This window comes from Rhinatrema bivittatum, chromosome 1 (assembly GCF_901001135.1).
Source record: "Rhinatrema bivittatum chromosome 1, aRhiBiv1.1, whole genome shotgun sequence".
NCBI classification, from domain to species: Eukaryota; Metazoa; Chordata; class Amphibia; order Gymnophiona; family Rhinatrematidae; genus Rhinatrema; species Rhinatrema bivittatum.
The window spans coordinates 411,793,587-411,814,744 of NC_042615.1; the positions used below are offsets into that span (position 1 = coordinate 411,793,587).

Here is a 21,158-nt window from a genome sequence, read left to right on the forward strand (position 1 = left end):
CTTCGAGACCTGCGATATCGAAGTGTAGTAGTATATCTTGATGATATTCTGGTCTTTTCCCAAGTCCTCCAGAACCACCAGCGAGATGTCATCGAGGTAGTACAGAGACTACGGGAAAACTGGCTGTAGACCAAATTAGAAAAGTGCTCTTTTCATCAGTAGTCGGTACTCTTTCTAGGATATGTGGTTTCCAGCTGGGGTTTTGAAATGGACCCACAAAAGACCCGGAGTGTCCAAGACTGGCCCCACCCTACCGGTCTCAAAGCCTTACGTCGCTTCATAGGCTTCACAAATTACTATCGTTCATTCATCAAGGATTACTCTACCTTGACCGCGCCATTGACTGCCATGATGCGAAAAGGAGCCAATCCAGCTCAATGGTCCCCAAAGCACTTGACGCCTTCGAAAAGCTAAAAAAGGCTTTTCTTCAAGAGCCGTGTCTCTGCCACCCGAATCCCTGATGACCATTCATAGTAGAGGTGGACGCCTCTGATGTTGGAGTTGGAGCCGTTCTAAGCCAACATAATGACGGTCATACCTTGTGTCCATGCTCTTTTTTTCCCCGGCCAAGAAGAATTATGAAATTGAGTTACTTGCCATTGTTAGCTTTCGAAGAGTAGCGACCCTGGCTCGAGGGTGCACCACACCAAATAACCATCTTCACGGACCATAAAAATTTGGAATACTTGCGCCATGCACAACGCCTAAACCATGAGCAGGCCCGATGGTCCATATTTTTTAATCGCTTTGATTTTTTGCTGAAATACAGACCGGGAGACAAGAATATACGAGCAGACGCACTTTCATGGTCTTTTGCCACCAAAGACACACCCAACGAACCTCGCCATATAATTATCCCTGCCAAAGTGTTGTTGTCCACCACTCACTTGGTTCCTACCGGGAAGACGGTGGTTCCCCGTAACCTCGGGAGAAAAATTCTCAAATGGGCTTACGATTCCTTGCTTGCAGGCCACCCTGGCAATCTCGAACTTTAGCCACCATTGAAAGATACTATTGGTGGCCGTCAATGAAAAAAGTCGTAAAGGCCTATGAGGCGTCATTTGAAACCTGCGCCCGACAAAAACCTCCAACTGGTCGTCCTTGGGGACTTCTTCAACTGTTACCTCCGCCCAGTGAACCATGGACACACATAGCCACAGACTTTGTGGTTGACCTTACCATATCCAATGGCAACAACACCATATGGGTCACCATCGATTGGTTTAGCAAGATGGCATACTTTATGGCACTACCGGGGCTGCCCACAGCCCCTGAACTCGCGAAATTATTTATTCATCACATATTCCGTCTGCATGGCAATTCGAAGCACATAGTCTCCGACAGGGGAGTTCAGTTCACTGCTAAATTTTGGTGATCACTCTGCAAAAAATTTGGTATTGCGTTAGACTTAACATCCGCTTATCACCCACAAGCGAACGGACAAACGAAAAGGATGAACCGTACCCTCAAGCAATTCCTACGCTCATATGTGAATTCCAGGCAGAATGATTGGGCCAAACTATTACCGTGGGCTGAATTTGCATTCAGTTCTCATCCTTTGGCCTCAACTGGGTCATCTCCATTTCAGTTAGTCTACAGATGCCAGCCATTACCTCCACTACCGATTCCTCTATCAGTCTCCTCACCAGCAGCTCAGGCTTTGGCACAAGAATTACATCATCTGTGGGAGCAAACTAAAGATTTGATAGTGAAAGCGGGACAGCAAGCTAAGAAATTCTATGACACACATGCTATGACGCTCTTCAGCTCCAACTTGGAGATAAAGTATGGCTCAGCACCCACTTCATACGCCTTAAATTGCCTTACGCACAATTTGCACCACGTTTCATTGGTCCTTTTGCTGTTCATCATCACCTTGGAACAATGATCTACAGCCTGAAATTACCACCTTCACTCCGGATTCCATATATCCCTACTGAAGCTGCTTGTTCTATTAGAGTTTTTGAAGAAGACATCTGACCCGCAGTTATCTCTGCTGTGGAAGATATCACATACTAGGTGGAGGACATCCTCGATGTAAGAAAATGTGATAAACACTGGGAATATCTTATCTACTGGGAAGGATTCGGTCTGGAGGAAAACAGCTGGGAACCTTCTAGTAACATCTTAGATAAAAACCTCAGCAAGGAGTTCCACTTGGCTCATCCTAGAAAGCCAAAACCCACGGGGAGGGGCCCTAAGAAGGGGGCTACTGTTGCACCCCTCGGTCGCAGAAGGCTGCAACCCTTGTTGCTTACCTCTCTTTTTCCTGTATCTGCCTCGCTGGGACACGTAGCAACCACCGCTATTGACCACCGACTTCCGCGGCGTCTTCCGAGCAGCATGGGTGCAGCTGTCCGCCATATTCCATCAGGGATCACCTAAGGTGCGCGCACAAGGGCCTCCTAAGTACACGTAATGGCGGGTACCTCGGGGGTGTCCCCTCCCGATGACGTCAGATGCCTGCAGTACTTAATCCGCTCGGCCCTTGGCTAAGACGAGTTAGCAAGGTCTACCTACCTACCTAATTACACTCTACTCGGACTTCCTGTATCCGTGGATCCAGACGCTGAGTACCTGCTTCTCGGGGGCTCACCGGCCCTTCTGGCTATCCGTTCCTCGGAGGTCCTCTCTGCCTGCGTCTCCTGCCTATCCACCATTTTGGACCTGCTGGATCTCTCTGTGAGAACTTCTCCACTTTCAACTACAATGCTTGATGGATTCTACTGGGGTGTACCCCGCTTGTCGGGCCATAACCGCACCTCTACAGCCAAGCCTCTCTTCACTCTGCGCGGCTGTTCCTGCCTCATCTCGCTACAGCTTCCTCAGGCTAATTCCTCATCTCTTACCAATGCAGTCACCTCGGCGGACCCCGCCCTGCGGGCCACTACCAGAGCTGCACCCTGAGGACCTTCCATCACCTGTCGGGATTCCTGGCATACCCACTCTGCAGCAATAACCAGATACCATCCGCTATAGCATCATTGGGGTGTTCTCTTGCCTGCACAGAACTGTGTCTCTCTCTCTTAACTCCCGCTCTGTGGGCTTGACTTCTCTCCATAATAAAATGTCTCCACCAGGGTGTGCTGTGTATTCAGACTGAGCCTGCCTATGGTAAGGCCCATGGGGCTCCTCCCTGTGGGCGGAGTCAACCCTCACCTCGGCCAAAGGGTTTACAACTATCCCAGTTCCTAACAACAAACCAGATTCTTCGTACCATTGGTGAAGAAAGAATGGATTCTGATTTTGATGTTAGAATTCACTTGGAAGCCAATGACATGGCTAGAAATGGAGTCAATGTAGAATAGGGAGGTATTATAGAATTTAAGGGAGGCACTTAGGCACATGGCAAAGACCATAGCATTTATGGAGGTATTATTTGTTCACGGTAAGGGAGAGGTTAGGCTGTTATATAGCTAACTTCAATACATGCACAAAACCATGAAAAAAGTATTAGGCATATATGAGACTGGGGCTATATATTAAACAATAAAAAACTATATTCGGGTGGTGAAGAGGCCGCACATCCATCCTCTTCACCACCCGAACGGCGACCCGACCTGTCTGGCGACCCGCGACTAGATGGCCCGACCCGGCACCACGAGGCGGCAACCCCGGACCCAGCGGCTCGCGCGATTGGTGCACAGCCACCGGGGTAAGAGCCCCAGCCTTGCTAGGCCCAACCCTTCGGCTTTCTCGACGCTCCCCAAGCGGCCAATTCCCGGCCCCCGACGTCATCGGGGGGAGGTGACCTCCGACAGGCTTTAAAGCCCACCGCAGGCCGCACATCCGTCCTCTTCACCACCCGAACAGTCTTCTGAGGCAAAACAAATCACTTACAACATGGATTTTATATTTACATGCACTGCTGTGGTGCCAACCAGAAAACACTGCAAAAAAGACACTTGGAACTCCTATGGAATAAGACTTTTTGTAATGCGTACTGCATGTAGGCTTGACCCTCATAAAGTCATAAACAAATGGAATTACCATTACACAATAGTAAACCTCCTATACCAAAACAACCCTAACTGCCTGCACTCAAACAGTAACAACCTTATCTATGAAAAGGCCACACTGCACATATTACACCAGGACCCAGATCACCAATACACCTTCTATTAGGAAAGCAGAACAAATCAGACTTCTATAGATGCCTATAGATAAATTATATGGTAATAGAATACCTCACCTCGGTTACACATGGAGAACACAGACAGACCCTGACCAAATATAGAATAAAGAGACCAGAAAGTATAAATAGAAATAATCAGAGAGGAACTGAACTAGGCACACAGACACACACGCATACACATGCTCTCACATAGACAACACATTCAATTTCTTACCAGGCACACATACATACAAGCTCTGACATAGACACACACAAGCTCTGACACAGACATATGCACATAGGTTCTCTCTCAAACACACACACACACACACACACACACACACACACACACACATACACACTCACACATATTCATACATGGCCTCCTTTCTCCAGGCCACGGTGGGATGAGCTCCACTGAAGACCCATGGGCTAGCCTTCTTGCGATGGGGGTGCCGGGGGCCAGAAAGCTGTGAGTGCATGCACTCATCTAACAGGGAAAATTGCAGCAGGTTTTCCTCATTTTTGGCTGCCAGTGGATTGAGCTCTGCCAGCAGCCGGCCTCTCTTCTTCCCGGTCTTTTCTTATTTTCAGCCGCAGGTGGGTTGAGCTCCATCAGCGGTCCTGTGTTCTCGCCTGCTGCTGCCACCCCCCAGGTGTGCCACCCCATGCAAATGTATGGAGTGCATACCCGGTCGTGCTGGGCCTGCTCTGCAGAAAAGGTCTGGTGGAGCCTCCTGAAAAGGACCATAAGAGAAGGGGACACTTTGAGTGTGTGTGTAAGAGAGAGAAAGAGAATGCCCATGTGTGTCAAAGAGAGAGAGAAAGTTCCTGTGTTTGTGTGAGAGAGAGACAGCCTGTGTGAATGTGAGAAATAGAGAGTCATTGAATGTGAGAGTGCTTCTGTGTATGAGAGAGAGAACCACTGAGTTTGAGATAGTTTTTGTGTGTATGTGGGAGAGAAAGTCACTGAGTGTAAAAGAGTGCCTGAGTGTATGTGTGTGTGTGTGTGTGTGTGTGTGTGTGTGTGTACAAGATAAACACTGAGTTTGAGAGAGTGCCAGTGTGTATGCAGGAAAGAGAGTGTTAATTACAAATGGGCAGACAGCATAAATTAAAAAAATCAATTGTATTTATTAAAAGAAAAGTTGCTGGAGGAGTAAGGAAGCAAAAATAAATGTTTTTGCAGCTCAAAAAGTAGTTATAAGCAATACTAAGTTTCTGAGGGACTTGGGATTCTGCTCTGAAACTCTGCCTGTCATAACAAAGTAAAATGATCATTTATTTTCTCTTTTATTACTATTTTATATCTTTCTTTGCTATCTACCCATTACATCCTGAATGCTTTTTTTATGGTAATTGTAGCTCTCTGTACGTGGTGACATTATAGAGTCTTGAGCGCATGCCTGCCCCAGTGCTGGGTTTTTGCATGTCACCTGACACATGGACAAGAGTATGGCCTTCTAGAGTTTTCCACCATGCTCACAAGAGCCACTGAGTGTGAAAGAGTGCCTATATATATGTGGAAAAGAGAGCCACTGAGTATTAGAGAGTTCCTGTGTGTATGTGGGAGAATGAGGTACTCAGCATGAGAGATTACCTGTGTATATACGTGTGAGTGTGTGAGAGAGACCCAACAAGCATGAGAGAGTGCCTATGTATTTGTGAGTGTGTCGGATAGAGAGCCACTGAGTGTGAGGGAGATGGAGCCAATGAGCATGAGAGAGTGCCTGTGGTAAAGGAGAGTAGCAGGTGGTAGGGTTTCTAAGAGTGTAGTAGATTTACCAGTTTCCTAGAAATATTATCACTGACATTTTATCTGCTAGTTTGCTGGCAACCCCAACTCCTGCTTCCCCCCATTCCATACCATTCCAAATCACTAAAAGGGCAAAATCCAACGGGGCCCACTCAGTATCTTGATCTATGCAGCACCTTGGGGTTGAAGGAGTAAGCATAGATCAAATTACTTGCTTCAGGCATCAGATTGTCTTGAGCCGCCCCTGAGCAGGAGCAATATTTTTTTTAAATCTTTTAACAACACATTGAGAATTTTGGATGCAATGGGTGTCTCCTTCCATCTATAAAACGTCAGATTCCATTTCCAGAGCATTAAAACTTTCCAGTGTAGTAAAAGCATTTTTGTGTGCATATTATTTTGAGGATGGGGTGTCTCTGTGTCACAAGTCTTACTCGACCTGAGCCCACTGTAATCCATCTGTTCCTGGGATTTTTAATTCTATGAGTAACTGAAGGTAGATTATTTTTTAGAGGTTTTATCTTTAAGTTTAGATAACTCCTTTTTAGTACCAAACAATGGACACATATGGGGCAAGTTCTAAGCCTCCAGATGGTCTTTCTTAAGACCATAGTTCATACATTGAATGATAGACATTATTTCTATTTATATCCTGCCTTATCGAACCCAATGGAAATACCCAAAGTGGCTAATAAACATATAAAAAACACAGAAAAATACAATCTCAAACACAAATAAACAAACAGATGAAGTTATATGTTTACAGCACAAAGAAATTATTTCATGATTTGTTATTAATGTGTTCTTTTTCAGGTGAGAAGGATTCCCAAAACAAAATGGGAAAGAGAACAAGAGCTCCATTTTCGCTTTCTGGCAGAGGCTCACTGTAAACAACTGAATGATATTCTGAATCAGAATAAGCATCTGGAAAAACAAAGAGATGGTACAGAAAATTGTATCCACTAAAGATTATTTTGTTATATGTTTGGATATTGAGTATTGTATACATTTTTCCAAAAGAATAAAGTGTTCACATATTTAATTTCTTTCCAGATAAAGAAATGAATACATTTTTAGCTGACATCAAGCTCTCAGGTTATAGGAAAATGCAGCAAAGTGCAGAAAAAATAAAGGCGACACACTAGGGAGCCTAATCAATAAGTTAACATGCATGGTGTCAGGGATGTGAGCTCTTGAGCTGTGATGTGGTTAACGCAGATGGATTCGCTTTTAGTAGGACTGGAGCTGGAATTTCACCTTTGCCAGCCCCATTGCCCACAGGGCCGGCAGGGCTTAGGCAAAAGTCCCATAAAGTGGTCTGACGGGTAGAGGTCAGGGCAAGCAGCAAGCAATCAGTATCAAGAGTCCAGACCAAGGTCAGGGTGAGGTCCAAGCTGGGGTAAGAGTAGGCAGAAGTCCAGAAAAGTAGTCAGTATTTTTAGCAGAGGTCAGAACCAGGAATCAGGCAGAGACGGATGGACAAGACAAGGCATAGGGAACCAAGACACAAACAGGGCAGTCAGGCAAGGCAACAGAGAGGCGAGGCAAGGCAGGAAGGTAACAACAAGGCAAGGCAGGACAACAAGGTGGCAAGACAAAGCAAAAGGTAAGAGGCAAGTAGAAACCTGCACTGCAATGCAGGAGGACCTGTTGCTGAGGCTTTGGCTGAAGTGCATCTGAGTTTTAAATCACCAGCCAATGCTGACATTATCTCCCTGTGCTGAACTTCTGTTCCCACCATGGGGCCCATATCAGTTCAATAATGCATGGGAGCAGGGAAGGAAGGCAGCGGTGGCATCTTTGCCACAGTAGCAGCTTGTGGCATACCAGGGTGAGTGCAGCCAGTTGCAGGCAGCCCCGTGACCGACCAAACTTTACAGTAGCCCCCATTTTAAGCCCCCTCCTCAGGCCTCTTGGCTTAGGCATCTGAGGAAAGCATTGATGGAATTCTTTAGTGAGTCGGTGGGGGGGGGGGGGGGTGGGTAGGGGGCTTGAACATTGGAAGCAGGTTCACAAGTGTTTTCTTCAGGGCTGAACCCCGTCAATAAGGTGAGGTAGTGGAGTCTGTTCCAGAATCGCTTGGAGACAAGGTTCTCCTGGACTTCATACTCGGTGTCCATCTTCGAAGTTACCTCCATTGGTTGGGAGGAGGTCATAAGGGCAACGACAAGAGTAGAGGTTTGAGGATTGAGACACGGAAAACATTGAGGACCTTAAGAATAGGTGGCAGTTTTAACTGATAAGCCACTGATTCAATCTAACAAATAACTGGGAATGGCTCCATGAAATGCATGAAACATAGAAGGATTCTTGAGCTGTAGGTTGTGGGTACTCATCCATACCAATTCTCCAGGTTTGAGATGAGATGCCAGCTTGTTTCTTGTATTGCTCAGAGGTTGCAGTAAGCAGTTGACAGGTCTTTTGTCAAAGCTCCTTAAGATCTTGGTTCATGATGTTGGCTGTGGGGCATGGAACTTTACCAGTATAGCCAGTGGTACCTGTGGATACCTGCCATATAAAATATGGAATGGAGATGACCCCATGGAGTCTCCAACATGGTGGATATTGCTGAATTCTGCCCAGGGGAAGAGAGTTGCCCATTCATCCTTCTGCTCATTTACATAAGTCCTCAGTAATCCCTTAAGGATTTGATTGGTTCTCTCCATCTGTCCTTTACTTTGTGGGGGGTATGCAGAGGTCTAAAGAAATTCCAAATTTTTTGCATGGCTTTTCCAGAACTTAACTGTGAATTGCACTCCTCGATCTGAGAGAATCTGTTCAGGTAAGCCGTGGAGTTGGAAGATATGCAGAAAAAAGAGACAAGCCAGTTCTAGTGCAGGGAGTGCTATAAAATGAGACATTTTAGAGAATCAGTCCACCACAACCCAAATGGAAGTACAGCCATCAGAGAGAGGTAGGTCAGTGTCGAAGTCCTTGGCCACATGTGTCCATGGTTTCTCAGGGGCTGGCAACAGCTGTAATAGCCCCCATGGGTAAGTGTGAGAGCTCTTGTTAATCGCACAATTGGGACAGAATGCCACAAAGCATCATACATTCCATTTCATCTGAGGCCACCAATAGTGGCAGAGGAGCAGTTCCATGGTTTGGCTACTCCAGGGTGGCCTGCCAGGTGGGAATCGTGAGTTTACTTGAGTACCTTCTCCCGGAGGCTTTTGGGAACTACCGACTTCCCTGGTGGTATGGGAACTGCTGTGGCTAAAATGATCCTTGCAGGATCATTGATTTACTGAGGCAGTTCTGTCAAGTGCTCTGTCTCAAAGGAATGCAAAAGAGCGTCAGCCCGCTGGTTCTTTTCTGCCTGTCGCTACCAGAGCTCAAACTCGAATTGGTTAAAGAATAGGGACCATTAGGGCTGGCATGGATTTAATTGCTGGGCTTGTTGGAGGTATTATAAGTTTTCTGTTTAGTGAAGATCATAACTGAATGTCTAGCTCCCTCCAGCAGATGACACCACTCCTCCAGGGCCAGTTTCACTACTAGCTGTCTCTGATGGTATAATTTCTTTCCATGGGCATGAATTGTTTAGAAAAGAAGAAGCAAAGCATGAGAGTTCCTATATCATTGTGCTGTGTGAGTACAGGACCTATCCCAGTGGCAGAGGCATCTACATCCATGATAAAGGGCCTATCCGGATCCGAGTGTTGAAGACACCTCTTTTCCATTGTCTTCTCACTAAATAGTTGAAGTTTTTCCTCTTCTCAGCATGGCACGTTTTCCTTTTTTTTCTTCTTCACTTAGGATATTCTCGCAAACTAATTTACTTTATGCTAAAACCAGCCTTACTCCATTAATTATTTCTACATCTGGCTGGAAGAATTATTGGCTGCGGCTTTTTGTTTTCACTTTCTATTTGTTTTAGTCTTACATATTTATTTTATCTGTTGTTTATTGTTAGGTTTCTGTTATTGTTCTTCATTTACCATGAATTTTACTTTTGTTATGAAAGCAAGTTTAGGGATGCAGGGACCTATTTGCTACAAGACACAATTCTAATTGCCCTCCCACCTTTCTTCACAATCCTAAGTCAGGAAAAGACAACGTATATTCTCCTCAGAAACTGTAATAATCCGCTATGCTGATGGGAGGAGCAATCAGATAGGGGAGTTATCAATCTGTAATAATACTGGTGTTAGTTGTGGGTGGATCCTTGGGCCGGTGGCAGATGACCACGTCCCTGGGGGAAGATCCCGAGAGGGACCACCGACTAGGCTTAGAGTATGGAGACAGACACATACTAGTTCTTTTATTAAACAGGTTTTTGAAACCACCAGAGGTGGCAGTAGTGAGCTGAAGTGCCCGGCAGGGCTGAAGTCCCTCAAATACTGGAACAGCGATCCTAGGATGGCTGAGCTGTTGAGAAACTGTAGACAGTGAGTAGGCAGGGTATGCAGAGTTCATGAACAGAACTTAGATGACAACACTCACAATAATGGTCTCGAAGAGGCTCAGCAGCTGGAAAGGGTAGGCCCTCGAGGAGCGAGTACCTGGTTCCAGAGAAAGCTCTGAGAGAGCAATAGTAACTCACAATGATGTAGGCAGTGATAGCTTCCAGGCAGAAGAGAATCAGCAGAGAGTCAGGAACTAGGGCCCTCGAGGAGCGAGTACCGGTTCCTGTCTGTAAACCTGAAAGGCAAAGAGAGAGCAAGGCCCCCGAGGAGCGGGTACCTCTGGTAAGTCCAAGGAGGCAGAGTAGCTAGAACGAATCCTATTCCATTCCTTGCTAACTCAGTTTGTTAGTGATAACAGAGACCTTTAAATATCGGAAGCGGATGACGTCATCTCAGGGGGACGCCCCTGAGGTTCGCACCCTTGCTGGTACTTCAATCGGAGCGCACACCCTAGGCTTCAGGCAACATGGTGAATTTGCAGCGTCGAGCCAGTCCGGGGACGCCAGAGGGAGTCAGCAGGGAGTCGCCGTGGCAGCCAGCCGGCCCTAAACCCCGGAGGGAGTTGCCACAGAGGTAAAGAGGGTGGAGTGAAGACGTAGGGCAGCGATGGTCGCAACAGAAACAGACTTTTATTTATTAGATGTGGCAGGGTTTAAGCATATAGAAAACAACAATTCCTGTCTCTAACATCCTGGCCACTAAGGATCAGTTTTTCCTAAAGAAACCTCTGTATCATGGGTGGTTTCACACATTCCATAAACCTTAGCCTGCTTAATATATTAATACTTATGGCTAACTTACTTACCACTGGTCCCAGCTTCAGGCGATATCCCTCTATTCACCTCTGAAGCGGATGCTGGCTGGAGGTCTGGAGAATGTGAGCAGGAGATAAGCATGCTTTCTGGGCTTGGTACCGGCAGAGCAGGCAGGCAGTCCTGGAAGAAGACTTGCTTCTAGCTCTGGTATTTGCCAGGCTTTCTGGGCTTCCTCTTGCCCCTCACTGTCTCAGACTTCATGTCACTTTCCACACTTGAGCAGGGCATTGCCTCTCTCCGGTATCCTGGCCACACCTGGTCTTCTCCCTCCTTAATAGCAGGGAGTGCTGGTCTGCTTCTGCTCCCCCTTTCGCTTGCAGGGTCGCTCTTAGGGTTTTTGCTGTTGTTTCCGGATCTTATTTAATTAATGTATTTATTTTATTTAAGACTTTTATATACTGACATTCATTTGCATATCACATCGGTTTACAAAGAACGGGTATGAAATTTACTTTGGAAAAGGAAAGAGAAATTACATGGAACAGGGAGTACTGGAACTTGGTTGTATAAGAAACAGAAAAGCAAAGACTAGAGACAGAACCAACGTGTTTACAATTAACAGTTTAAACTTAAGGAATAAATAAGATAGGAGGTTAGGAGAAAATAGGGCAGGAGGGGGGCTAAGGGGAGGAAGGGGAGTGAGAGGGTTGAATATGGGGAGGACAATAATAGTGTGGCAATTACAGATGGGTGGAGGAGGGGGTAAGTGCCATGGGTCTTGCTTCCGGGTCTTGCTCATTTCTTCTTCTTTGCCCTCCTGTCTTATACTTTCCAGCTGATAAATATGCATAAACTCGTGCCCTCGATCTTTAATCTCAAGCCTGAACAGGAGCAGCAGTGTGGTTGTTGTAGTGTGACCCAGCTGGCAGTGTTGGGGACAAAGTAGGACTCAGCATTGCATCTCTTCCTGCCCTTGATCTTGCATCTCAGGCCCGGACAGGAAGAAGCTGCTGCTTGACATGTTTGTCTCTCCTGCTGATGTTTGGGATTTGAAAAAATCCCTCTTTATCTTAGTTAGGGGACTCACTGTTTTCTGTCTAGCAAATCCCTTGCCAACAACTGCAAGATTTGTTACAATTCCCGGCCACAGAGGCCATAGGTTGAGACCACTACTGACACTGGGTCCCGACCTCAGCCCCACTCTCCTTGGTGGCAGCTGGCAGACACCATCGGGGCTGTGCCACTCTTTCTGGGTCTCCCGCACGGTTGGGAACTTCCCTCCATCGGCCCATGCTGCCTCTCCCTCTCCTGCAAGTGCTGCTGAGCGGGATACGCCACCGCCATCTTCTTTGGCCCTCAGCCTCTAGGCGCGCGCTCGTGTGCGTCACCAGCTGGAATTTAAAGGGGTCATGGCGGGAAAAGCTCCCGCGGCCCCTAGTGATGACATCACCCACAACAGGCTTCCCAAGTCCTTTGCCTGACATGATGGATTTTTTTTTTATCTGCTGCAGTGCTGGACAATAGATGAGGTCAATTAATCTTTATTTCTGAAAATTTGGTAGATTGATTTGGGACATACTGATGACACTAGTGTGACTAACTACTACGGTGATCCTTCTGTGTGTAAGGTTGAACAAAATACAGAGAGATTACACTATGGTAGAACAACAATTTTAGTATTTTGCTCTGCTAGAGACTACAGTGCATGCTGATGCACACAACACACATAGAAAAAACAAAGAATGATATAGTGCTGTACTATATGTGTGAGCACTACTGGTAAAACAGAAGTGCAATGGGTGCACTAGTAATTTAAATGCAGTAACAAAATACATTAATTCACAAAGTAGCTGGCTGTACCTGTGGTGGTAACTGGCATAGACCTACTGCAGTCTTTGTGGATGCACTGACATATCTATCTAACAGACACAAACCCAGACAAAGAGAGTTAAAACAGCCTCTCTATGTGGGATACTGTAGCAGAGTTCAGCTACAGCACTGGTACTACACTGGTTAGCAACAGGTTTAAAATTTAAGAAATCACTGCAAAAAAATCCACTGCCAAGCAGGCAGCCTGCAGTGCATTCACCCTGGAGGGGGGAAGGACATGATGGAAAACACTAACCTTCCTCTATGTCGGTGGCAGTGACAGAAGTGAGATGTTAAAAAAAAATTTAAAAACCTGTGCAAATTAACACAGTGTGACAGCAGCTACCAGCTAACAGGATCAGAACACATGGAATGTTTCCAATCTTGAACCAAAGCACTGTTGATACAGAAGACTCTAGTAATACAGAATTCAAACACAACAGCAAAATATGATGTATCTTCCACAAGTGAGAGAATACAATTGCAAGCTGAAACAGGGAATACAATAAGAAGGATGGAAAGTTCAGTGATTCACTAAGTTAGAAAAATGCTTCCCTCTGATATGTTCCCTTGCTTTGTCAATCTGGCTTCCTTGACAACAGATCCTGTTTCTTCTCTGACCTTACACATGAGTCATAAGCATCAGGGCTGGTTGCTATGGAAAATCTCACATGATCTGCCCAGCCTCAGACTCTATCTTTTTAATGCAGTCAATGCTTTTCAATGGGGAAACATAAACAAATGAAACAAATGACATGTTTTATTCATGGGACTTGCTCATACATTTTCGGGGACAAACAAATCAAATGAATATAATATATTCATATTGGATAGATTATTCATTTTAAATGAATGCACATCCATAATGGATATAGGGAGATGTAAAATAGGAGATACGCTACAAAGGACTCTAACCTTTATTCCTCTATTTATGCTTACAAGAATCCTCTATAGTGTCACCCTTTTGGATTGAGAAGAAATGGATAAGTGCCTATAGGGACAGAGCAGCCTAGTATTTAACTGCTTCCTTTGCAACGTATGCTACCAAGTGCAAGAATGTGAATCATGCAAACTTCTGTATTGTGTGTCTGCCAGGGGACAAAATATGAAAGCATACATAGGGTTAATTTCTAGAGAGCTGTAAAGAATACAAGCAGGCTCCCAAATCACTGCTGACTGATGGAACAATGGGAGCTTGTCTGATGTTCTAGGACCAATGGGATTTGTATTTTTTGATTGTCTTCCTGTGGATCTTTACAAAGCAGTTGCGGTTTTCCAAATACATAACAGAGCTAAGCAGACTGTTGGGAAGGGCCTTGAGGGATCAGGTGCAGAGAGGGAGAGGATCATCACCCGATATCCAGGGAGGTAGGTAACTGCAGACGTTGATGGTGCACCTGAAGTTTGCTGTTGCCAGGTGCCCTAAAACACAGTACATCCTCCTACATTACCATGTGAACACTACTTTCTTTGATGCAAAGAATCAGTTTTATGCTCACAGTAACCCAATCCTTAGAAAGAAAATTAGTTAAATCCATCCTTTCAAATAATCGCCTAATCTACTAACAACAGTTACAATAAAATATGCGAATGAAAAAATATTTTCTGCAAGAACATTCAAAACCATTTTCTGCTTGTAAATAAAATTAATAAAGAGCAAACTTCTGTTTAAAATAGAAATGAGGAAGAGAGGAACATAATGTCCTAATTGCCAGTAATGATAAGTACCAACATTTTCACAGCAAGAATTCAAGTTACACAAAAACTGATCTTTAAAATACAAATGTTCACTAAATGCAAAATAGAAACATGCCAACAAAAACTGTACTGGAAACCAGAAATCAACTGTATTATGCATGCAGTGCAACAATGGAAAAACAGAAACATCATCATTTCTTGCAAAACATCATGCAATAAAATCAAGAGATATACAAACAACATTCATAATATTAAACCCATGCTAATAAAAAGAATAAATATCAATACTGCTGATGAACATCCAATAATTTAAAAAAACGCATACATTTGTTCTATTTCCCAAAAATCAATAAAATATTTCAAAACATCTGATGAATAAAACATCCAATAATTAAAAAATGATCTAATATTCCCCCCAAAAAAACAATAAAATATTTCAAAACAATAGAAACATCAAATTACACCCAATAATTAAAACAAATAATCATTAAAAAATCACCTACTATCCATACCAGGGACTTTTCGATTTCCACTCACCCTGAGTTTATCATAGATTGGGGGAGGTAAAACCACACAAACTATCTCCTCTCTCTCTCATTCACACACATACTAACACATTCATTCTTTCACACACTCCCTCTTTCGTTTACATGTTTGTTAATGCTCTTATACACACTCCTTCTCTCTCTCACACACAGGCTCTCTATCCCGAGCATATGCCTGTGAGAGCCTGTGCGTGACACATCAGGCACTAAAACACCACATACTCTGCAAACAGAACAAGCCAGACTGCTACATATCCCTGCAGAGAAACTACACACTAGTCAAAATACTGCATCTCTGTCACACATGCGCATCACAGTCAGACCCTTACATAATAAAGAATAAGGGACCACAAATTAGAAACAGAAACATGCAGGCAAAACTGAAATGGAAAGCTGGAGAAACCATACTCTGTGAAACCTGGAATACTGAAGAAAAAGCAAAATACAAATATTTAATACATGCACATTCCCAAAAATGGCATAATCCAGTTGCTGAAAGGCAAAATATATATTCTTTTTTACCTTTGTTGTCTGATCTTATTTTTCTAATCAGTTGGTCCCAACCTCTTTTTTCTCCTTGTCTGTCTTTTCCTCATTCCTTTTTCAGGGTCTTTTATTCTTTTTGTTTCTTCTCTCTCCTCCTTCCTACACACACACACACACACACACACACACGGTATCTCTCACATGCGGGGTCTCACACACAAACATTCTCTCACATAGGATCCCACTCTTGCATGCTCTCTCTCACATACACACAGGTTCCCACTCCCACGCACAGATTCCCACTCTAATTGCTCACTCTCACACAAGAATATAAGACTTGCCATACTGTGTCAGACCAAGGGTCCATCAAGCCCAGTGTTCTGCTTCCAACAGTGGCCAAGCCAGATCACAAGTACCTGGCAGGATCCCAAAGGGTAGATAGATTCCAAGCTGCTTATCCCAAGAATAATCAGTGGATTTCTGCAACTCTACCTTAATAATGATTAATGGACTTTTCTTCCAGGAATTTGTCCAAACCTTTTTTAAATGCAGCTATACTAATAGCTTTCACCACATTGTCTGGCAATGAATTCCAGACCTTAATTATGCATTGAGTAAAAAACTATTTTCCCTTATTATTTTTAAATGTACTACCCAGTAACATAATTGTGTGTCCTCTGGTCTTTGTACTTTTCGAAAGAGTAAACATAGAAATGATGGCAGAAAAGGGTCCATCCAGTCTGCCCAGTAAGCATATGGTAATATCTGCTGCACCTTGTAGGTTACCCCATGCTTATCAGTTTCCCATAACATAAATGCCAGGGCCCTTGTTGGTTGCTGTTTGAATACAATTCCCCATTATACCTTGCCATTGAAGCAGAAAGCAATGATTGAGTTGCATCAACAGTATCAAGGCTTATTGGTTAGGGGGGCCAGGGCAGGACTTAGGTGGGCCTCGAGAGTAATTAGAGATGAGGAGTGATTCAGCCCAGAGACAGCAGCTGGTAGATGGCATAGTCCTACCCTGGACTGGATTCGGTACTGGAACTCAGGCGCCAAAAAAACAATGAATAGCTGGTGGCACTCAAGCAAAGGAAGGCCTAAGCCTTGTAAGTCCATGTCCAGAGGATAGGCGAGAGGAGGTATCACTGACAGTCTAGGATCAGAGCCGGTGGCAAGTGGAAGTTGTGGCAAGCAATGTAGGACTCTGGACACAGAAGAGTCTGTAGTGTAGTCGTTCAAAGCAAGGGTCAAGGCACGGAGAAGGCAGGTATGGTCAATCAAGGCAATGGTCAGTGCACGGAGAAGGCAGGCATGGTAAGGCTTGGTGGAGGTCCGGGACTGGAGAGAAGCTGAAGAGTGGTCAGGTATAGCGGAGGTCTGGGGCTGGAGAGAAGCTGAAGGGTAGTTAGGCATAGCAGAGGTCCGGGGCTGGAGAGAAGCTGAAGAGTAGTCAGGCATAGCGGTGGTCAAATCCAAAGAGTCAGTCCAACACATAGACGAAACAGAAACAAGGAGAACAGGAACTGAGAACCAAAGGAAACAGGAACACAACGATGAGATGATTCTAGGATCAGCAACAAGTACTCAGAGTACGAGAAGACCTGTTGCAAAGGCAATGCTATGGAGCGAGGCCTGAGCTTTTATACGCTGAAGAGTGTGACATCAGCATCCTGGTCCATGGCCAGGTTCCCGCCATGCTCCCTTTAAAGGAACTACTGATGTATGTGCGCCTAGAAGGGGGCGTGATGCTGATGGCGGTGTCTCTCTGCGGGCCATGCAGCGAGGCCCGACAAACAGGAACATCTTGGCTGGCAACACTGGGTAGCATGGCAGAGCCGGAGACACAGGAGGGTACCCGAGGTTGGAGCTGGTGGCCCACCACTGCCGCCAGCAATGTGGAACCAGGAGCTGTAGTCTGTGTGAAAATGTGAGAGGGCCGCCCCGTGGGGCTGCTGCGGGTGGCACGCGTAACAGTACCCCCCCCTTTACGCCCCCCTCCTGGAGGTCGAGGTTTGCCTGGATGAGCATCCGCTGTAGCCTGTGCCGCAGGAGACAGCATGGATAGAGGTATGGGTAACGGTGGTCGTGGTTGTTTCCCATAGACGAATGAAAATGGGGATGTTCAAGTAGCCGTGGCAATGTGAGAGTTGTGAAAAACCTCTGCTCAGGATAAGAGGTCTGACCAGTTATCTTGTCGGTCATTGATGTAAGCGCGCAGGAAAGCCTTCAAAGAGTGGTTTATCGGTTCGGCTTGCCCGTTGGCCTGGGGATGATAGACGGTCGTAAGGCTGATGTTAATGCCGAATTTTTGGCAGAGAGAAGGCCAATACCTGGCGACGAATTGAGGACCTCGATCTGAAACGATATTCGTGGGTAAACCATGCAATCTGAAAATATGGTGGAAGAATAATTGTGCTAGCTCTGGAGTGGATGGTAGGCCTGGTAGAGGTATGAAATGGGCCAGTTTAGAAAAGTGGTCTATGGTGATCCATATTATGGTGTGACCATTAGAAGGTGGCAGATCCACGATGAAATCCATAGACAAGTGAATCCACGGTTCTTTGGGTGCTGGAAGTGGTTGTAGAAGACCCCAAGGTTGCCTGACCAGGGGTTTTTGCTGTGCACAAACATTATAGGATTCGACTTACACTTTCGCGTCGCAGACCAGAGTAGGCTACCAGAAGAAACGCTGGAGTAGTGCCATGGTTCGCGCTCATCCTGGGTGACCGGCAAATTTGGAATCGTGTGCCCAGCGGAAAACTCTTTCTCGGAGTCATCGGGGCACTACCATTTTTCCAGCAGGAACTGGATGAGTGGCAGACAAAGAGATGCAAGCCGGATTAATGATATGGGTTGGCTCTTCCAGAATGTCTTCGGGCTCAAAGGACCGTGATAGGGCGTCTGCCCGGAGATTCTTGTTGGCTGGGCGATAGCGGAGTTCAAAATCAAATCTAGAGAAAAACAAGGCCCATTCAGCTTGGCGGGCATTGAGACATTGTGCTTGACTCAACTGTTCTAGAATTTTGTGATCAGTGAACACCATAAATTTATGTTGTGTGCCCTCTAGCCATGGGCGCCACTCTTCGAGAGCCAATTTTATGGTGAGCAATTCACCGTCCCCGATGCCATAATTTTGCTCTGCCGAAGAGAAATTATGGGAATAAAAAGAACAAGGAACTACAGTACCAGAGGCAGTGTGTTGACTTAGGACGGCCCCAGCCCCAATGGCGGAGGTGTCAACTTCGACTAGAAACGGACGAGTCGGATCTGGGTGGTGCAGACAGGACCCCTTCTGAAAGGCTTCCTTCAAACGATGGAAGGCGGCAATGGCCTCAGTGGCCAGTTTCATGTGTTTTTGTCTTTACGAGACAAGGCTGCCAGAGGAGCAGCCAGTGTCGAGTAATGTGGGATGAAGTGACGATAGTAGTTGAGAAATCCTAAAAAGCGCTGGTGTGCTTTGAGTCCCACTGACTGGCCAATCCTGGATTCCCTTTAATTTAGCTAGGAGAAGCCTTGCTGAGAGATTATATAGCCAAGGAAAGGCAAACTGGACTTTTTGAATAGGCATTTGTCCAACTTAGCAAACAGATGGTTTTCACAAAGACGATGGAGCAATGAGTGTATGTCGGCGCAATGAGTGTCGAGGTCTCTGGAAGAGATGAGGATATTGTCCAGATAAGCCACGACTTTGGTATACAATAGATCTCTAAAAATTTCATTCATCATTCGTTGGAATACTGCGGGTGCGTTACAGAGGCCAAAGGGCATCACCAAGTATTCATAGTGACATCCCTGGTATTAAAGGCAGTTTTCCAAATATCATCGGGGCAGATTCTCACCAGGCTCATCTGCATACCACTCCCAGCATCCCTGGGAGAGGAGTCCAGAGGTCACTGCAAGCGATCCAGGGATTGACTTCCACAACCCCAGCTTCCAGAGGCCCCGCACCCTTTGCAGTAGAGGAGGACCAGAAGGCTCATCTGCATACTGCTCACAGAATCCCATGGGAGAGGAGTCCAGAGGTCACCGCAAGCGATCAAGGGATTGACTTCCAAAGCCCCAGCTTCCAGAGGCCCTGCACCCTTTACAGTAGAGGAGGACTGGAAGTGTGCACCTAACGGCGCACGAATCTCAAACCCTTCCATTAAGTGAGTGAAGATTTATTTAACGGTGGTTAAAGATGATTGGTAAGTATAGCTTTCAGAAATTTTTGGGCTTATAAAAGTTTGGTGAAAGGTGAAATTAAGGGATATATTCATTAGAGTTTGTGTGTGTCTGAGGTAATAAGCAAGCCAGAGATAGTTAATTCTAGTGTCTGTCTTTCCCACCCACTCAACCCTTCATTTTTAGGCATGAGACACTTTCTCATTAAAAATCAGTCAGGGTCTTATCTAAATCATACTATTGTACCAGCCCTTATTGAAAGTTTAATCATCCCCTTGTAGGACACTAGCTGATTAATAACTAAATTCACCTGTAAATTTAAAGTACTCTCATTCCAACTCCCTTAGTATCCTAAACTTAACTAGGAACTCAATAAAACTAAGATGAAGTCAGCAGTCCAGCAGCAAGAGGGGGGCTTTCCAGTCTTTTGCACTGAGTGTCACATGTATGATTTTTTACCCGCCGGTGAGAGATTATATGTGTGCACTTGGTGCAAAGAGCTCCTGGCTCTCAGGGAACAAGTCTGATCTCTGGAGGCTAGAGTAGCAGACTTGGAGGAGCTGAGGGAGACAGAGAGGTACATTGATGAGATCTTCAGGGACATAGTAGCCAAGTCCCAAATCCAGTCTGGCAGCCCCAGTGCTACCTTGGATCAGAAAGGTCTCCCAGTAGGAGAACATCACCCTGGTATAGCAGGAAGTGATCCTGTAGCAAGGACCTGCTCTCCAGGTGATGTATTGTCCTCTCGCACTGAGGACAAGTCTCCCAGGGCTACTGCCCAGGAGGGAAGGGTTAGGCCGGCCATCATAGTTGGTGATTCGATTATTAGAAATGTAGATAGCAGGGTGGCTGGTGGACGTGAGGACCGCCTGGTAACTTGTCTGCCTGGTGCGAAGGTGGCAGACCTCATCCATCACCTAGATAGGATTATAGACAGGGCTGGGGAGGAGCCGGCTGTCATGGCACATGTGGGCACCAACGACATAGGAAAATGTGGGAGAGAGGTTCTGGAAGCCAAATTTAGGATTTTAGGTAGGAAGCTGAAATCCAGAACCTCCAGGGTGGCATTCTCTGAAATGCTTCCTGTTCCACGTGCAGGTCCCCAGAGGCAGGCAGAGCTCCAGAGTTTCAATGCGTGGATGAGACGATGGTGCAGGGAAGAGGGATTCAGTTTTGTAAGGAACTGGGGAAACTTTTGGGGAAAGGGAAGACTTTTCCAAAAGGATGGGTTCCACCTTAACCAGAGTGGAACCAAGCTGCTGGCACTAACTTTCAAAAAGGAGATAGAGCAGCTTTTAAACTGGAACAAGGGGGAAAGCCGACAGTCACTGAGCAGTGCATGGTTCGGAGAAATGTATC

The 21,158-nt window shown here is 45.6% G+C and overlaps 1 protein-coding gene across 4 annotated transcripts in view; it reads left to right on the forward strand.

Moving 5' to 3' along the window:
- LOC115092041 (coiled-coil domain-containing protein 17-like) overlaps positions 1 to 21,158 on the forward strand; it is a 430,820-nt gene that overhangs the window by 85,248 nt on the left and 324,414 nt on the right. For all 4 annotated transcript variants that reach the window (XM_029602511.1, XM_029602533.1, XM_029602526.1 and 1 more), the window contains one exon: positions 6,684 to 6,813. In XM_029602511.1, the coding sequence (XP_029458371.1) occupies positions 6,684 to 6,813 (130 nt within the window). The remainder of the gene's footprint in view (positions 1 to 6,683; positions 6,814 to 21,158) is intronic.